Consider the following 15,846-nt stretch of genomic DNA (forward strand, 5'->3'; position numbering starts at 1 on the left):
TCCCTTTGGCCTTAGAGTTAGGGTATCTGCTACATGTTCCTCACTAGACGTGTCGAGCATTCCACCGAAGGCTGTTAAAAGCTGGGTGGGGCCTGGGAGAGCATCATCTCCCAGTAGCCAATCACTGGCCCAAACAGAGACAGAGTTGCCCTAAGTCAAATCAGTAGATGCATCCCATTCCTCGCAGGCTCATCTGTCACCAGAGTCACTTCCCTCCTGGCGACACTGACAGTGGTCGATGGCATTTTCTAATTACTAGGGAAGTAGAAATACGATGCTTTAAAACGCTCTGGGCTCAGACTACAAGAATCCAATATGAAAGTGCCATTCATTTCTGCCCAGAATGAATAGGAAACCTCAAACACTGACAGGCACTGGAATTTTCCCATTAAAGGTTTGTAACCTAGCCCCGCACACACCCTCGTCTGCTCCTAGCCGGGCAGCATGTTGGAACCACAAGGCATCCGTATTGTTCATGAAACACGCACACAGATGCCAGGGCTGATGCCGGCTCCAGCGGCGAGGAACTGTCTCTGCAGAAAGGCCGCCTATCAGAGGGGCCAGTGAAGGCTGCGGGGCCAGCCCCCACGCCCAGCCCTGCCCCTGCGGAGAACCAAGCTCCCTGTGCCACACACTGCGATGCCAGCAGACACCTTGGCAGTCTTCCCCACGCTTTCTCTGCCAAGAAATTTTATTCCGACTTCAAGAGGCTTTCCTTTCCTGCCAGAACCTGAGTAATTGGATTTTGAAAGGTTCGTTCTGTTCAGAGCCTTTTTTGGGCACAGAAGTCTCACTGTGCTGTTGGTGACTTTCACATTTCCACTCCCCGTTGAGGCACGCCATAGCCTGGTCCCCACTGATGATCGCTCACACGAGCTCCATCCCAGGCTGCGGTCCCTGAAAAATTCCCTGACAAATCCATATACCCTCCCTAAAGCTCCCCTGGGAATAAGGATGCTCTTAAGAAAGTGTGGAAAGTCTCAAAGTAAAGTAATGAAAATCTTGAGACAGCCAAATCCTGACACGCAGCTCAACCAACTGCTGCTCCAAGCACTAAAATGCCCCCCATTCACCTGAGCCCAGCCTCCTGCTTCTGGAACCCACATGTCCCCACACCAGTAGGACCAGGAGTCTATGACAAGCGAGATATTTTGAGAAGTCAATTAAGGGATGTTCTAGAGCAGTGGATCTCAACCATTCTAATGCCGCAACCCTTTAATAGAGTTCCTCATGTTGTGGTGACCCCCACAGGTTGAGAACTGCTAGCAGGGTCGCCTAAGACCATCGGAAAACACAGATATTTACATTAGATTCATAACAATAGCAAAATTGCAGTTATGAAGTAGCAATGAAAATAATTTTATAATTTTATGGTGGGGGGTCACCACAACATGAGGAACTGTATTAAAGGGTCACGGCATTAGAAAGGTTGAGAACCACTGTTCTAGAGTCACTGGGGCACTGAAGAGGTGAGAAGAAAAGGAACATTCCTCAAAACCATTAAAAGAGGAATCCTAAACTCTTAAGACTGTTTCTCTTCTCCCTCCCACTCCACCCCCAAACATTTGCCAAGTTCAGTGTGACCTCCCCGGGATAGACCCTGCAGTGGAGTTTTTCTAGTGCTCAGAGCTCCCTCCAGATGGCAGCCTGTGGCTGGGTGGGGCCCACCTCCCTGGTGCTGTCCCAGGTGAGCTTTTGACAGACACATCCATCCCAAACTCTATTAAACAGGAAGCTGCAGCAAGCCCCGCCCCCAAATCAATGCTCCCTAATAAAAAGACTAGGCCTCAGGGGGTGGAGCAACCCTTCTCTGAGGTCATGCTCCCAAAGGAGCCCTTAGGGATAGTCTACTTTTAGAATTCTTGACCAGTGCTAACACAGTGCTTTCATTTTTCGTTGTCTTTGTTGCTTTAGATGAGGTTATTGTTGTTGTGGTGGTTAAGAAAAGGCCAAGGAGTCGTGTAAAGGGGATAAACATTTGGCTCTGTGTCCCTGCTGTTTCCTAGATGACCGCTCCACGGTGCTGCTGACAGATGCTGACTTTGGGGAGGCCGCGAAGCAGAAGTCCCTGACGGTGACCCACACGGTCCATTACCAATCAGTGTCGCAGGCCACCGGGCCCCTAGTGGATGTGTCAGATGCTCGGCCGGGAACGAGTGAGTAGTCCAACAACACTTAAATGGTGTGGGTGTTATCGATGCTGACGGCATGTTACCTGCTCCATCCCTGTCAAAGGAAAATGCAGGAAGGGTGGCCAGCCCTAGGCCTAAGAAGCCAATAAGATGACAGCATCTTTACTTGGGACGTTGAGGTTTTATTGCTTGGTCTAAGCCAGTGGTCGGCAAACTCATTAGTCAACAGAGCCAAATATCAGCAGTACAACGATGGAAATTTCTTTTGAGAGCCAAATTTCTTAAACTTAAACTTCTTCTAACGCCACTTCTTCAAAATAGACTCGCCCAGGCCGTGGTATTTTGTGGAAGAGCCACACTCAAGGGGCCAAAGAGCTGCATGTGGCTCACGAGCCGCGGTTTGCCAACCACTGATCTAAGCTGTTATTAAATTGCATCAGTTGTAGCTAATAACTCTTGGTACTGGTTTACTATGAAAGTACTCGAAATTTCAGGTCAAATTCACTTGTTATATTTAGGCAACACAGGAAAAGAGACAAGTAATTAACATGAGTGTGTATCTTCTGCGCCAGGACTGGGAGAGAGAGATGACAGCATATCTGTTATCTCTGCAACAGCCCTGCAAGGGAACAACTTATACAGTACACGGGATAGCCCCTATTTTACAGAGAGAAAACTGAGTCTCAGCGGAGTTAGGTCAACAGCCCAAAGCTGTCAGTCTCTCTGTCTGTCCTCGAAGCTCATGATTTTGTCCTGAACACACTGTTTGAGAAAAATAGAATTCTGGCGAGTCTGGGGATCATATTCAATTTCGTTCTCAATATTTGCATATGTGATATATGGAAATTAATTACTGCAATGAAATTAAATCCCCTAATAGGTGTCTAGAGCTTATTAATGAGCTATTCTTGTTCCTTCATAATTGAAATTGTTCCTAAATCTCTTTAAAGGTTGAGAAATTGATTTCCTGATTATTATCTTTTGGAAAGCTTTGATGTCTAGCGTTTAAATCTCTAATCACTCTCTTGGCAAAAATTTATATTCATAGAGTGTTATAATTAGAAAAATAAATATTAGAGTGTTAAAAGCTATCCTCCATAATCTCTGACTTGTAAGGCATTTGTGGAATGCCCTGAGCTTCATGGAGCAAACTGGTCGACCCCTAAGCAGCAGTGTAATTTGCAGGAAAACCATTTTAACCCTCACTGGAATTCGCTGGAAAACTGGGTTTCCAGCCCACGCTACAGAGGTGCTGAGGGTGAACCGAAGAAATGGCTGGCCCAGTCCTGCAGGGGCTCTCGGCCAGCATCACACATTGCCTTTCCCTCTGACGCTGGAGGTTCCACCCGAGGGTCACACCCCATGCAACAACCACAGCTGATAGAGCCACACTTCTTCCATCTGCGAGGAATTCACTAAATAATGTCGACAAACATTAGGCAAACCTACTCGAATTCATGCGTCCATCTCTAGTTCCGAACAAAAGGAGCGTTACCCATTCAGCATCTGCAGAACAGTCTCTAGTAGTGAAAGATCTTTGGGGTCATTTTTCATTAAATATTCTCTCCTAACCACACCATGAGGGAGGGACTAAGTGCATTCATTTTTATTTAGAAGTAGAGCTAGTGGCTGCCCTCCCCCACCCAAGAATTACACCAGGAGCCTGGGCCAGGCACCTCCTAAAGCCCAGATCTCTGGTTGCCTCTTGTACCACGGAGCCTGTCACCGCTGCCAGGTGTGACACTTGTGTCACCTCAGGCCCTGGAAGCAGGTCCTCACTGCAGCCTGGCACATTCGCCGAGGTTCACTGATAGTCCATTTCCTCAGTGACGAAGGACCTTGTTGTCCCAATCCAGTTACGGTAGGACAGTGTTGTCATCATAGGAGCTCTCTATCTTTAAGAATAGCCTCTAGAATAAGTTGTTTGCACACTAGAATGTGACAGCATCCTGGAAGTTGTGTCTCTAAGCATTTTCTATATGCCAAGGAGTTGCCACAAATTCTTATTGCAAGGATGGGAGACATCGGACAATGTGTCGTCTGTCTCTTTCAACCTGTGAAACACAGGCCTCAGCTGTGTCCACACCCCGTTCCCTCCCCGTCTGTCACGTGGGTAGGATGCACTAAAAGCTGAGACTCCATTTCTGTCGTCATCCCCAGTGCGTCACAGGCACTGCCCACAGGAGGTGTCCAGGAAATATATAGAAATGTTGACCAACAGTCAAGCTCTGGAACCAGAGTAGAGGGGACAGAAGAGAACGCACAGTTAGCATTTTCAACAGGACTTGGGCAATCTGCCCTTTCCCTCTCTGTTCTCCATTTCCTGAGACACCGTATCTCCTCCCCCAGGGGGAAGGGTCCTTTTAATATGTACACAGTCCCCCCAGCACACTTTGCAGAGACTACCAATGAGATTATTACCATCAACTATTTTACTTACAAAATGTGCAAGGTTACAAACACATGTCAAGTGGTAAACACTAGTTTTGACCTGGGGTGTTGTTGTGTGTTTTTTTTGTTTTGTCACATTTACCTGGAAGTCATCCACTCATTCATCCATCATTCATTTGTGCAAAGAGCATCTATGCAGCACCTGATGTGTGCAGAGCTGGACTGAGAAATGCACCAGACGCAGCTCCTGTCCTACCAGCGCTACTGAAGAGCTCCTTCCTACACCATGGGCATCTCCAGCGTCTCGTGTGATGATTTCTTTAAAATCTGTTTTTATTGATTTTTTAGAGATAAAGGATGGGGGAGAGAGAGAGAGATAGAAACACTGATGAGAGAGAAGCATCATCAATTGGCTGCCTACTGCATGCCCTCCATAGGGGATCAAGCCCGCAACCCAGGCATGTGCTCTGACTGGGAATCGAACCAGCAGCCTCTTGTTTCCTGGGTCGATGCTCAATCACTGAGCTACACCAGCTGGGCTCGTTGGATGATTTTTCAATGGGTGTTTTTTCTGTCAAACCCTCAAAATTGAGTTTCTAGCCATCCTGGATCAACCTACCAAATGTCCTGCTAGCATCTTCCCATTGAACAGGGTGTGCTCCATCCCTTGCCTGGTGCTTGTCACTCAGGAATCATGGGCTGGGCCTTGAGATTTGCTGAGCCCTCTCTTGTGCCCACAGCTTAATCTCTCCACATCTCACACAGGCTCTGTAGTGGGTGATGTTACCCCAGGCCTCAGAGGCGAGGGGAGTGGGCACATCCGATGAGCCCACAGCCAGCCAGTAGCGAAGCTGGAGTTAGGGCACCTCGCTCCAAAGCCCCACTCTTAACCCGCTGTGTTGCCTTTAAGTAGAGATGATGCTCCTTATAGGACATCCAGGGACCCCATAGATTCCAACATCTGTTCAGTAAGAAGAGCTTACAACATGGATTGGATCTTTTTGTTGAGACTTTGAAAGAACGCACACTGTATTGCCCAGAGTGGTACTGGACACAGCACTGCCAAGAAATCTGATTGGGCGATGAGTGTCGTGTATATAATCCCGTGAGGAATGTTTGTTTATTGAGTGACATGAGTAACCAGTCCTGCCAGTTTCATCTCTCTCTGAGACAACTGGGAAATTCCTCACGAAAAACTGCGGCCTGGACACCTATAATATCAGGGAATACAAACAGATTAATACCATGATCACGGTACCCATGGCATGTTCTATGATCCCATTAGCCACAAAATCCCCTCATCGCAAATTCAGGATCATTAAAGTCACTTGATTCCATGGGCAGGAGCTTAATGCAGGTTCAGAGCTGATGCTGAAAGGCCAAGAATTATGTATGTCACTTACCCTCTGATTCGTTGGCCACCTAGCAGGCATGAGGCGGCATCGCTAAGTCGTGTTTATATTACAACGTTGGGAAGTCACATAAAAGGCTTTCCATGCAGGAGCAGTGAATTCCAACACGCGTTAGGTCAGTAGATGAGCTAGTGAAACAGACAAAGGAAGCTACCATGTGGGATCCAGGTAAAATTTTTACTTTCGCTGCTGTCTCAGGCGCTGTCATGGAGAAGAGTTCAGTTCAAGTACACAGCAGCTCCAAAAACCTGATTATTACAAAAATGTGTCAACTACCCCCGCATGCTATAGATTAAGACACGTTTGCCCTGAGCAGAACTGCAGGCTTTGGTTCAGAAAAGTAATATCATGACCTATATTCCCAATATTATCAGGCCACGGCCCGGCTGTCCTGGTCTAGAGAAAAGGGGTGAAGAATCAAATTACCTTGAGAAGAGCTAGGGCCTTGACTAGAAACTGACAAGTGCTTCCTGCCCATGGAACCTTCTACCACATGGGTGATGTCAGTGACCAAGGGGGCTGAGGGAGTGAGGGTCTCGGCCCCACCACGGGTGGGTGGGCTTGACGGAGGGAAAGCAGGCGAGGGTTTTGAGGGGTTGAAGGAGATTGTGTCTTTGAAATGGGACTATCCATCTGACCCCTCCCCCACAAGCATCCATACCAGGAATAAACCTGGTCCACAGCCTTAGCAGTTGCAAGAAACTTCAAGAAGAATAAAAATGAGAACCCTCAACATGTATGTAAGGGACTGGGTCATTTTCCGGAAGAGACACATTAGCATTTAAATAACAAGCTCCCTCCTCAAGTCCTCGGGCCTGGAGGACATTTCGCCTCCTCCCCATGACAGCGTGTGTCTCTCTCAGGGAACCTCTCTCCTGGCATTTCCGTGGACAAACACTTATCATTCCTACCTGGCTGTCCAGAGAGCTCGGCGCTCGGCCATCGCTCGCATTCTAATCAAGGCAAAAAAAAAGTCTCCCAATTAAAGTCTTCCGTGAAATTGTGCAACTACAGGAAGAAATGTGTCTTAAAATCAATGCCCTGGAGAATAGGCATCAAGACAGAGCATATTAATGACCCAGGAAATCTTAAATCCTATTGATTTGGCTGCCATCTCAGTGCTTCTCTCCAGCAGTGTAGAATGATGGATTAGGTCCCAAGTCCAATAACCAGAAACTTGCAGAGGAAAAGCCTCCGTTTCAAAAGAAAGTCATTTCCCCACTTTCAGGGTCAGCCTGCCGTGACCTAACATGGAATTATAGAGGAGCCCGTGCCCAGTGGACACGGCATCAGAGCAATTAGCTGTGCAGGGCGAGGACGTGTGTGGTTGAGTGATGGGCGACCTCTGGACTGAAGGTCAAGTGTTGGGCTCCATGTTCATCACTTAATAACTGGGTCACTTCTCTCTGAGCTTCCATCGCTTCATCTATAAAGCGGCCCTGGACCATATGTATTCGCCTAAGGACCTGCGTGTGCCGGGAATGAGAGTCAGCTCTGCAAAGGGACCCGAGGCTGGGCCCCCAGTCCTGCCCTGATCAGACACGCAGGCTCCTGGGAGCCCAGAAGCAAAGCAGCGCAATACGCTGCCGCTTGGCCTCCCGGTTTTGTTCCTTTGAAATTGCTCCATTCGTGGTGAGCAGTGAGCATGGACGGCTGTGTTTAGAAGTGGCCAGACCGTGTTGAAAGGTGACTGCTTAGAGTTCCTCTTTGAGAAGCAGAGAACGCAACAGTGGAAGCCGCCCGTGTGGCATCTTCTGCTGCCTTAGGCTGGAGCCCAGAAAGATTGTTGCGGCACCTGAGCCCCTCTGCTTTCCAGGGGCTTCCGGAAAGGGAGATGCGTGTCCACCCCAGTGCCCAGCAGTCTGTGCTGTTAGGACAGCTTTTCCTTCGCTCACTGGAGAGTTGAGCAAAGAGCTTGGTCCCCCTTTCCCCCTCAATCCCCCCCCACCCCCCGCTTTGAACTGTTGCCTTCGGTTCTGGATTTAGAGAAAGTGTAACCTGTGTGGCAGCAGCCTGTGTGTACACAGCCTCTGTGCTTCGGAAGCTGGTGGGCAGTGACATCCAGACACTCGTTAACTATTTGGTCTCCAGGGTGAATATCCAAATCTGCATCAAAGTTCAGTTTCGTTGAGTCAAGCTCCTATGTACAAAGACCTAAGAGAGCATTAGGACAAAAAGGCACTGTCCCTCTGCTCTGGGAACGTGCAATTTAATGAATGAATACAACAGTCATACTCCAGGAAGTGAGTCGATACAAGAACACGGTATATGGGAGACGCCAAATTCATTTTCTTGGGCGGCTGCAACAATGGACCACAAACGCAGTGACTTAGAACAGAAATTAGTGTCTCACAGTTCTGGAGGCCAAAAGTCCAAGATCAAGGGTCATTCCCCCTCTGACACCTATAAGGGTAGATCCTTCCTGGCCTCCTCCTAGATTCTGAAGGTTGCTGACAACCTTTGACGTTCCTTGGCTTACAGCTACGTCACTGCAGTCTCTGCCTTCCCGTCCCATAACCTAGTGGTCCCTGCCCTGTCTGTCTCTTCTAAGGACACCAGGCATGTTGGACCAAGGGCCCGCCCTACTCCAGTGTGACCTCATCCTGACTAATTACATCTCTCTTCAGTGACCCATTTCCAGATTAGATCACATTCGGAGGTCCTGGGAATTAGGATGTGGACACACCTTATAGGGGGACGTAATTCAACCCATAACAACACCTCACGGGAGGAGAACTGTGGAAAGGAAGCCGAGTTAGAGCACGTTGGCCGAGCTCCTTGTGTTACAGAAGACGGGGAGTCTTGGGAAGTTTATTAAGTGACGTGCATCGGGCCATGAAACTATTCAGAGCCAGAAGCATGGTTCCGATCCGTAACAGCTGAGTCCAGTTCTAATGTCCTTCCCCTTATAGAGCTCATTTAAATGCTTCAGAATCACATGAATGTCTCTGACCGTGGGAGGAAGAAAATGCATGCTCTGGGCAGGGATGGTCACGGAGGGCTTCCTGGAGGCAGGAGCCTGCAGGGAGGGTCTTAGGGCTGGGTCAGGATCACAGCACTCAACACCTTTATCACAGCTGACCACAGCTGCCTCCAGCGACCGAGACAGACATTGTTCTTGACTCTTCGCAGATCCCACCACCAGGAGGAACGCCAAGGCTGGGCCCACAGCGAGAAACCGGTACGCCAGCCAGTGGACCCTCAACAGACCCCACCCCACCATTTCAACACACACCCTCACCACTGACTGGAGGCTGCCCACGCCCAGGGCCCCAGGATCGATGGACAAGGAGAGTGACAGTTACAGCGTCAGCCCCTCACAGGACACAGGTAGGGTCTCCACACCTCCTCCCCACGCCCAGGTTAAGCCCGCCCACACCAAGGGCTTTGCAGGCTCTTACGTACATATGTACGCACTCCCTTTCAAGGTCACTTTCAAATGCTTAGGGCATTTGTCTAACAGACACCAAGGCGGTGCACAGCACGGCGCCGTCCGGGGCCGGTGACTTCTGCACACAGAACCAGGAGCAGCATTCTGCAGGCGCCCTGAGTCCCAAGCTCAGGCTGCCTTCTCCGCCTCATTCCCACCCGCTGGCAGACACCGGCATGTTTACATGTTCACCCACACAAGGGCAATCATGTCTGGTTGGACTCAGAGGGCATCTGACCCGCTGCTTTCTCCAGGATGAAGATGCTGCACTTGGAGTTAGTGACAAGGTGGGAGCACCTCTAGGGTGACCCGCTTGACAATTAAGCGGGGCTTGATTATAAGGCAAGTTATCTTGTCTGTGCCATCAACCACCCAGATTTCACTTCGGAGAGAAGACAGGCCCTAAAAATAGCACTGGGCTGCCTACCCCCCCCCCTCCCATCTTAAATTTTGCAAAGAATTATATCTAAACCTAATCGCTGAGGGAAATTTTAACACTCATTTTCTTTTGTTCTGGAAGATATACTGCAAAAATAGTGTTTCCAAGGCGGAGTGTCACCCTGTACCTTTATTTTTATGGCTGTTAGTTCTCTTATAAGACTCTCAGAGTTCCCCAGAGGAGATTTCAAAACTTTGGCACTCATGGGCTTGAAATACAGAGATTCCTCCAATCAGCTGCACCCTTTCAGGCCTGGCAAGGTTCCTGTCCCCACCAAGGGTGGCAGCGGCAAAGAATGAGTCCCGGGGACCGGGGGCCATTCTGCCTAGTGGCCAATTTCGGTGCTTAGTCGCAGCTCGGTTTCTAACCCTCATCGTGTCTCCCTGACGTGACCAAGCCACGCCCTGGCCAGAGACACTGAGCTGTGGGGGCTTGTCCTTCACGCCCATCAGAGTCTATATGGTACAGATCCATTTGCAAATCCAAGCAGGGAGGGGCACGCAGGTCATTTAGGCACAGTCCCCAAAATTCTGTTCGAATGAAAAGCAGAATTTTTAAAGGGGGATGCTTTACTGATTTATAGAAATGCTCCAGGCTGGGGTATCGGACTACAGTGATGTCCCACCCCCACCCCACTGTTGGAAACACAGTTTCCTGAGCCCCCTTTGCTGAGGTTTATGAAGCGGCCTCTGGGTGACAAAGGCAGTCCTCAAAGACCCAGGACTCCTGCTGGGTGGTGCTGTGACCTGGGAGAAATCGCCCCAAGCCCAAGAGGGTGGTCAGTCTGTGCAAACATAGTGATCATCCCCCGCCTGGTTTCTCTGCTTCCCTGCACAGATCGAGCTCGGAGCAGCATGGTCTCCACTGAAAGTGCCTCCTCCACCTACGAAGAGCTGGCCAGGGCCTACGAGCACGCCAAGATGGAAGAGCAGCTGAGGCACGCCAAGTTCACCATCACCGAGTGCTTCATCTCGGACACATCATCCGAACAGTTGACGGCAGGGACAAATGAGTACACAGACAGTCTGACCTCCAGCACCCCTTCAGAGTCGGGGATCTGCAGGTTCACTGCGTCTCCCCCCAAACCTCAGGATGGAGGGCGAGTGATGAACATGGCGGTTCCGAAGGCACATCGGCCAGGTGAGCAGGAAATGCACGCACCATTGTGTAGGGAAGCTCCCGTCCTGATTCACGCCTGTCTACCCGGAGAGCCTGCTCGGGGTTTCGACGGGGTGGTCTGTTTATTGACTGCTGCGTAGTGATCCACACCAAAGCTGTTGGCTTACAACCACACTCACTCATTTTGTTTATGAGTTTGAAATTTGCTCAGTGCTTCGTGGAGACTGCTCATCTCTGCTCCAGCAGGTCAGACAGGAGGCTCAATTAGGGCTGGGGGCGCCACATGCAAAGTGGCTCCCTCCGCTGTCCCGTGGAGAGTTGGTGCTAGCTGCATCCGCCCTAAGTGGGTTTCTCCACCACAGGGTGGCTTGGGCTTCCTCATGTCATGGTGACTCTGTGTCCCAAGAGACAGACAGTGGAAATAGCCAGTTTCTTAAGGCTGGGGCTAGAAAGGGACATGTCACTTCTGCCATATTCTATAGTTCAGGAGCCCAGGTTCTAAGAGGGAGACTTCCACCACTTAATGGGAGGAGCTTCCAAATCACGGGGCTGTCGTTTTAAATCCACTGCCCTGCGGGCTTCAAAGGAGAGAGGCCCTACAGTGCACCAGCATTTGGACCAGGGGTCCTCAAATTACGGCCTGCGGGCCACATGCGGCCTGCCAAGGACATTCATCCGGCCCGCCGGGTGCCGCTGCCTGTCCTGCTTAGCAGCTGACTCGTCCCGGGCCCGCAGTGCGCATAAGAATTTGTTCATAGTTTTTTTTTTAAACTATAGTCCGGCCCTCCAATGGTCTGAGGGACAGTGAACTGGCCCCCTGTTTAAAAAGTTTGAGGAGCCCTGATTTGGACCTTGGTTTTACTGAGTTACCCAAGGTGACAGTGACCGGCTTCTGTTACATCCACTGCCGTTTGGTCTCTGTCTTGAGCCTGGGAGAGTGGTCTGGGTTTGTGGATGGAGCTGCAAACCCTAAGGCCCGCAGGGCCTGGCAGATCGTGTAACTAAATGAAGAGACTACGAAGCAGGGGGAAAGGGAGTGATGGGACAGGGACAATTCAAGAGCTCAGGGACTATCTAAAGCTAATGGCCCTAGCAAGCTCCCCGCAACTGATCCCAAGTGGAAATGGGGAGCCAGGAGGAGCGAGTTTCTCAAGAGAAGCCAGAAATCTTGGTTTTACGTGGACACTCGCATTCTTAAGCGTTGGCTCAGATGTTTGCATACCACCATACAGGGCAAATAAAGCACATCGTCAGACCGGATCCAAACCAAGGCAGCCATTAGTAGTGATTCTCTGAGAAATCACCTCTTTTCCTCACACTGAAATAGGTGCCCGTAGACTTTGCTTCGCACACTTGCCTGTCCCTTCTTGTTGAATCCAGGTTTATTTCTCTCTCTCCCCTTTCCTGAACCACTACACTGGTTCTGTTTCAAACATTTATCTTCCCTTTTAAATGACTGTGATTCCTTTGAGTTTTATGGCATAAGGCCCAGCTGAAATGAGCCTCATAAATACATAAAAATATATAAAATGAGAATTGTCTATCCAGTGACTAATCTTCCAAGCAGAGTCAAAGATCCTCGCCAGCAGACAATAAAGAGTGATGGCTTCATTTAGTTTCATTCCGCTACCTCCTCGGGGAGAGGGTGAGCTGTTATTTATGGGTGTTGTTATTTCAAGTATTTTTTTTTTGTTATTGACACTTACATGCAAGCAAATGCAGAGAAATGTAGGACAAACTGCCTGGACTTTCTGTGGCTGCCCCGCCTGAATGTGAGGAAGACAGGAGAGGAGAACCTGGCCAGTGTGGCTCAGTGGTTGAGCTTCAACCTATGAACCAGGAGGTCACGTTTCGATTCCCAGTTAGGGCACATGCCTGGGTGTGGGCTCAATCCCCAGTAGGAGGGGGCAGGATGGGAGGTGAGGGGCATGCAGGAGGCAGCTGATCAATGATTCTCTCTCACCATTGATGTTTCTATCTCTCTCTCCCTCTCACTTCCTCTCTGAAACCAATAAAAATATATTTTTTAAAAAGGACAGGAGGCAAGAAAGCATGCCTGTGGGCATGTTCTCAGTCTTGCTGGGCTTCAGTTGCTGCATCTATAAAATGGGCAAAACATTGTTACCCGGCAAGCACTCCTGCCCGATGCACGTAGAAGCCAATACTATGGCACCGGTTTGAGAAAAGAAAAATCTCTAATTATGAGGAAGTCGAATGGCACAGAGACAGGAGGCAAAGTTCAACTCTGTCTCCCCGATGGAGGAGTCGGAGCAAGATTTAAGGGGTTTCAGCACTGAATCTCCTGGACAGTGGCCCCTTTGCTTCGGGAAGGGTTCCTGGTGCTCAGGTTCTGGTCAAGCCTTGCCTTTGGCTCTGGGGTGGGGGTGGGGAGTTAAGGGTCCACAGGTGTTACTCTTGAGTGGTGTGTTCAAGGTTTAAACTTTGGTTCCGGGTCTTGTCAGAAACAGGACAGGACCACTTTGAGCTGGTCCAGTGGTTACAACGTGGGCGCCTACTCTATGGGGTTTGTTTAAGACACATGGAACCCATGCAGGTGAGGCTGTTAGCAGATGTGTCTGTTGTTGCCTGTTGACATTGTTAGTTCCCAGTGTCTCCAGGGTGTCTCCAGGGTTGCTGCTGGCTCCCTTCTCCCTTCCTTCTTTTGTTTGTTCTCCTTTGGGGGCCAGTGATGTCCTGGGGAGCATCCACCTCATTCTGGTCCCACCCAGTTTGGTACCTTAGGCTTCCATCTAAGATACACGGCCACCCACCCCTTCACAGATGAGCTCCTGGGTTACAGGACTGTCCCGTTTGTGCCGGCCTTGCAATAAGTCAGGGCTTGAGTTTCTTTCCGATGACTTGTTCATATGGTTGGCTTAATAGTGAAAACAGTTTAAGCCTTTTCATGACGTTGTTGCCTGGATCCATCAAAGCAGTGGAAAGATCGCAACTACGTAAGTTGCTCTCATCTTAACATACGCCTTAAACCAGCAGTTGCCCACCTTTCGGACCTCACGGACCACCAGTGGTCAGTGGACCACCGGTTGGCGACCGCTGCCTTAGACTAAAATGATTTTATAACTTTATGAATGAATAATATTTTAAATCAGTGGGAATCCTCATGTCCACCAACTTTGTTTGGTCCACATTGGATGACTATTTGGTTAACATTAAATAGGCTTTTTAGGAAAAAAATATGTCCTCCTTCTGGAAGCCTGTATGTTGCTCCTTATAATACAACTAAACGCCACACCAGGCTCAAAACCCCAGGTGACAATTTATCATCCTGCTGGCTGAGGGCTGCGTCACACTAGCGGTTCCTTGGGTGCGTGCCTCTGCTTTGTGTGGTTCAGGGTGGCTCTCAGTCCGAGTGTGTCTTTGGGCAAAATCTCTGGCTATCAGGTCCTCCATCAGGTCTCTTTTTCATTACCTTTTCCCATGTACAATCCCAAGCTTTTAAACTCTCTACAAATAAAGATCTAGTTAAATGAACTTGGCCCAACGGTGGCTCTGGGGAGATAGGAAACAGGTCTTGTATTTCTCTCCCAGAGTCTAGCGGATATCTGGCATCAGAGTGACTGTTCGAGGAATATGTTTAAATGGTTTAGTGGAATTGAATATATGCTCCTAACACTCTGGCACATAGTAGGTGCTTAATAAACATTGTCGAGCAAATGAATGGGTTGTGGCAGTCAATGATAAGGCTGGCCAATTGGTTAAAATATGAAGGTTATTAGGAATTGTGAGTAAAATACCAGAGGACATTGAAGTGCGTGCCTCTTCCAGGCGAACTTTAAACTAAGTAATTTCTTCTCTTTCTTTGCTCTTAACAAGTAGAGAGGAATCTCTTCCTCAGCTAAGGTGGTGCGGGGGGGGGGGGGGGAAGGGGCGCCCCAGGAAATGTGGACAGCTCACCCCTGAGGCACCCCTCAGGATCCAGCTTTGGATTCCTGGATTTTGAATTTGCTGCATTTCTAGGTCTTGTATATTTTAAATATAGTACATGTGTGTACTTGTCCTGTTTTCTCAGTAAGAGATGGCTATTTCTGTCTTTAAAAACAAGCAAAACAAAGCAAACAAAACTCTGTATTCTTCCAAGAAACAGCTGGAAAGTGTAACCGCTTCTTTTCCTCTTGACCAGGGTGGCTTCTGAGACTTGGATTACAGCGTCTTGTCTTGGTTTCGGGTAGCATCTTGAGCCAGTTTCTACCGGTCTTGGGTTACTGCTTCTTTATTCATGATGTGTGCCCTATGCCCTCGAGAGATGCCATTGCACAAAGCTACTTAAATCAAGTGCAAGCTTCAAATGTGCAACCTAATAGGGCCTGCCCCTCTAGCAGCGGGGAAACTTCTGCCCCTTTGGAGCTCAGCTGGCACGCTCAGGGACCCCAGCCTTGACCTCTTCCATCCCATGATGAAAGCAGCTGCCCTTTCCTGGCTGGAAATGGCCACTGCCTGCTGCCAGCTGGGCGGTTCTCTGAGTGACCAGCGGAAGAAGCAGAGATCCTCAGGGACCAGGGGTCCAGAGGGAAGAAAGAAGGTAAAGGCTGGGAGACAGGAATGACCTTGAGAGCAAGAGTTCCCTCTGAGCTGCCAAATGTACAATCTTTCAAATACCCCTTAGATTCCAATTAGAAGGACCCAGGAGCTATTCACAACACCTCCGCACATTGCTCGTCACTCCCCGCTCTGGGTGGACCCCAATATTCGAATGTACTCATCTTGGCTCCCTCCTGGAAAACAAGTCTCTCTGATGTGCATTTGCAATTTTGTCTTCTTAAAGACCCTGCTTTAATTTTAGTCCGATGTCCCTCAGATACATAAAGTGACGCATGTTCGGAAGGGCCCCAAGCTGGGAACTCTAAGCCCACAGGCCTTTTGCAGCCTCCTCCTCCCCACCCTGCACTGGTCGCAGCACCAAGC

The 15,846-nt window shown here is 49.3% G+C and overlaps 1 protein-coding gene across 3 annotated transcripts in view; it reads left to right on the plus strand.

Moving 5' to 3' along the window:
* DSCAM (DS cell adhesion molecule) overlaps positions 1-15,846 on the plus strand; it is a 469,811-nt gene that overhangs the window by 444,590 nt on the left and 9,375 nt on the right. For all 3 annotated transcript variants that reach the window (XM_080655259.1, XM_080655257.1, XM_080655258.1), the window contains 3 exons: positions 2,007-2,156; positions 9,068-9,265; positions 10,642-10,944. In XM_080655259.1, coding sequence (XP_080511385.1) covers positions 2,007-2,156; positions 9,068-9,265; positions 10,642-10,944 — 651 coding nt within the window. The remainder of the gene's footprint in view (positions 1-2,006; positions 2,157-9,067; positions 9,266-10,641; positions 10,945-15,846) is intronic.

This window comes from Plecotus auritus, assembly GCF_963455305.1.
Source record: "Plecotus auritus genome assembly, chromosome: 2".
Lineage (NCBI taxonomy): Eukaryota > Metazoa > Chordata > Mammalia > Chiroptera > Vespertilionidae > Plecotus > Plecotus auritus.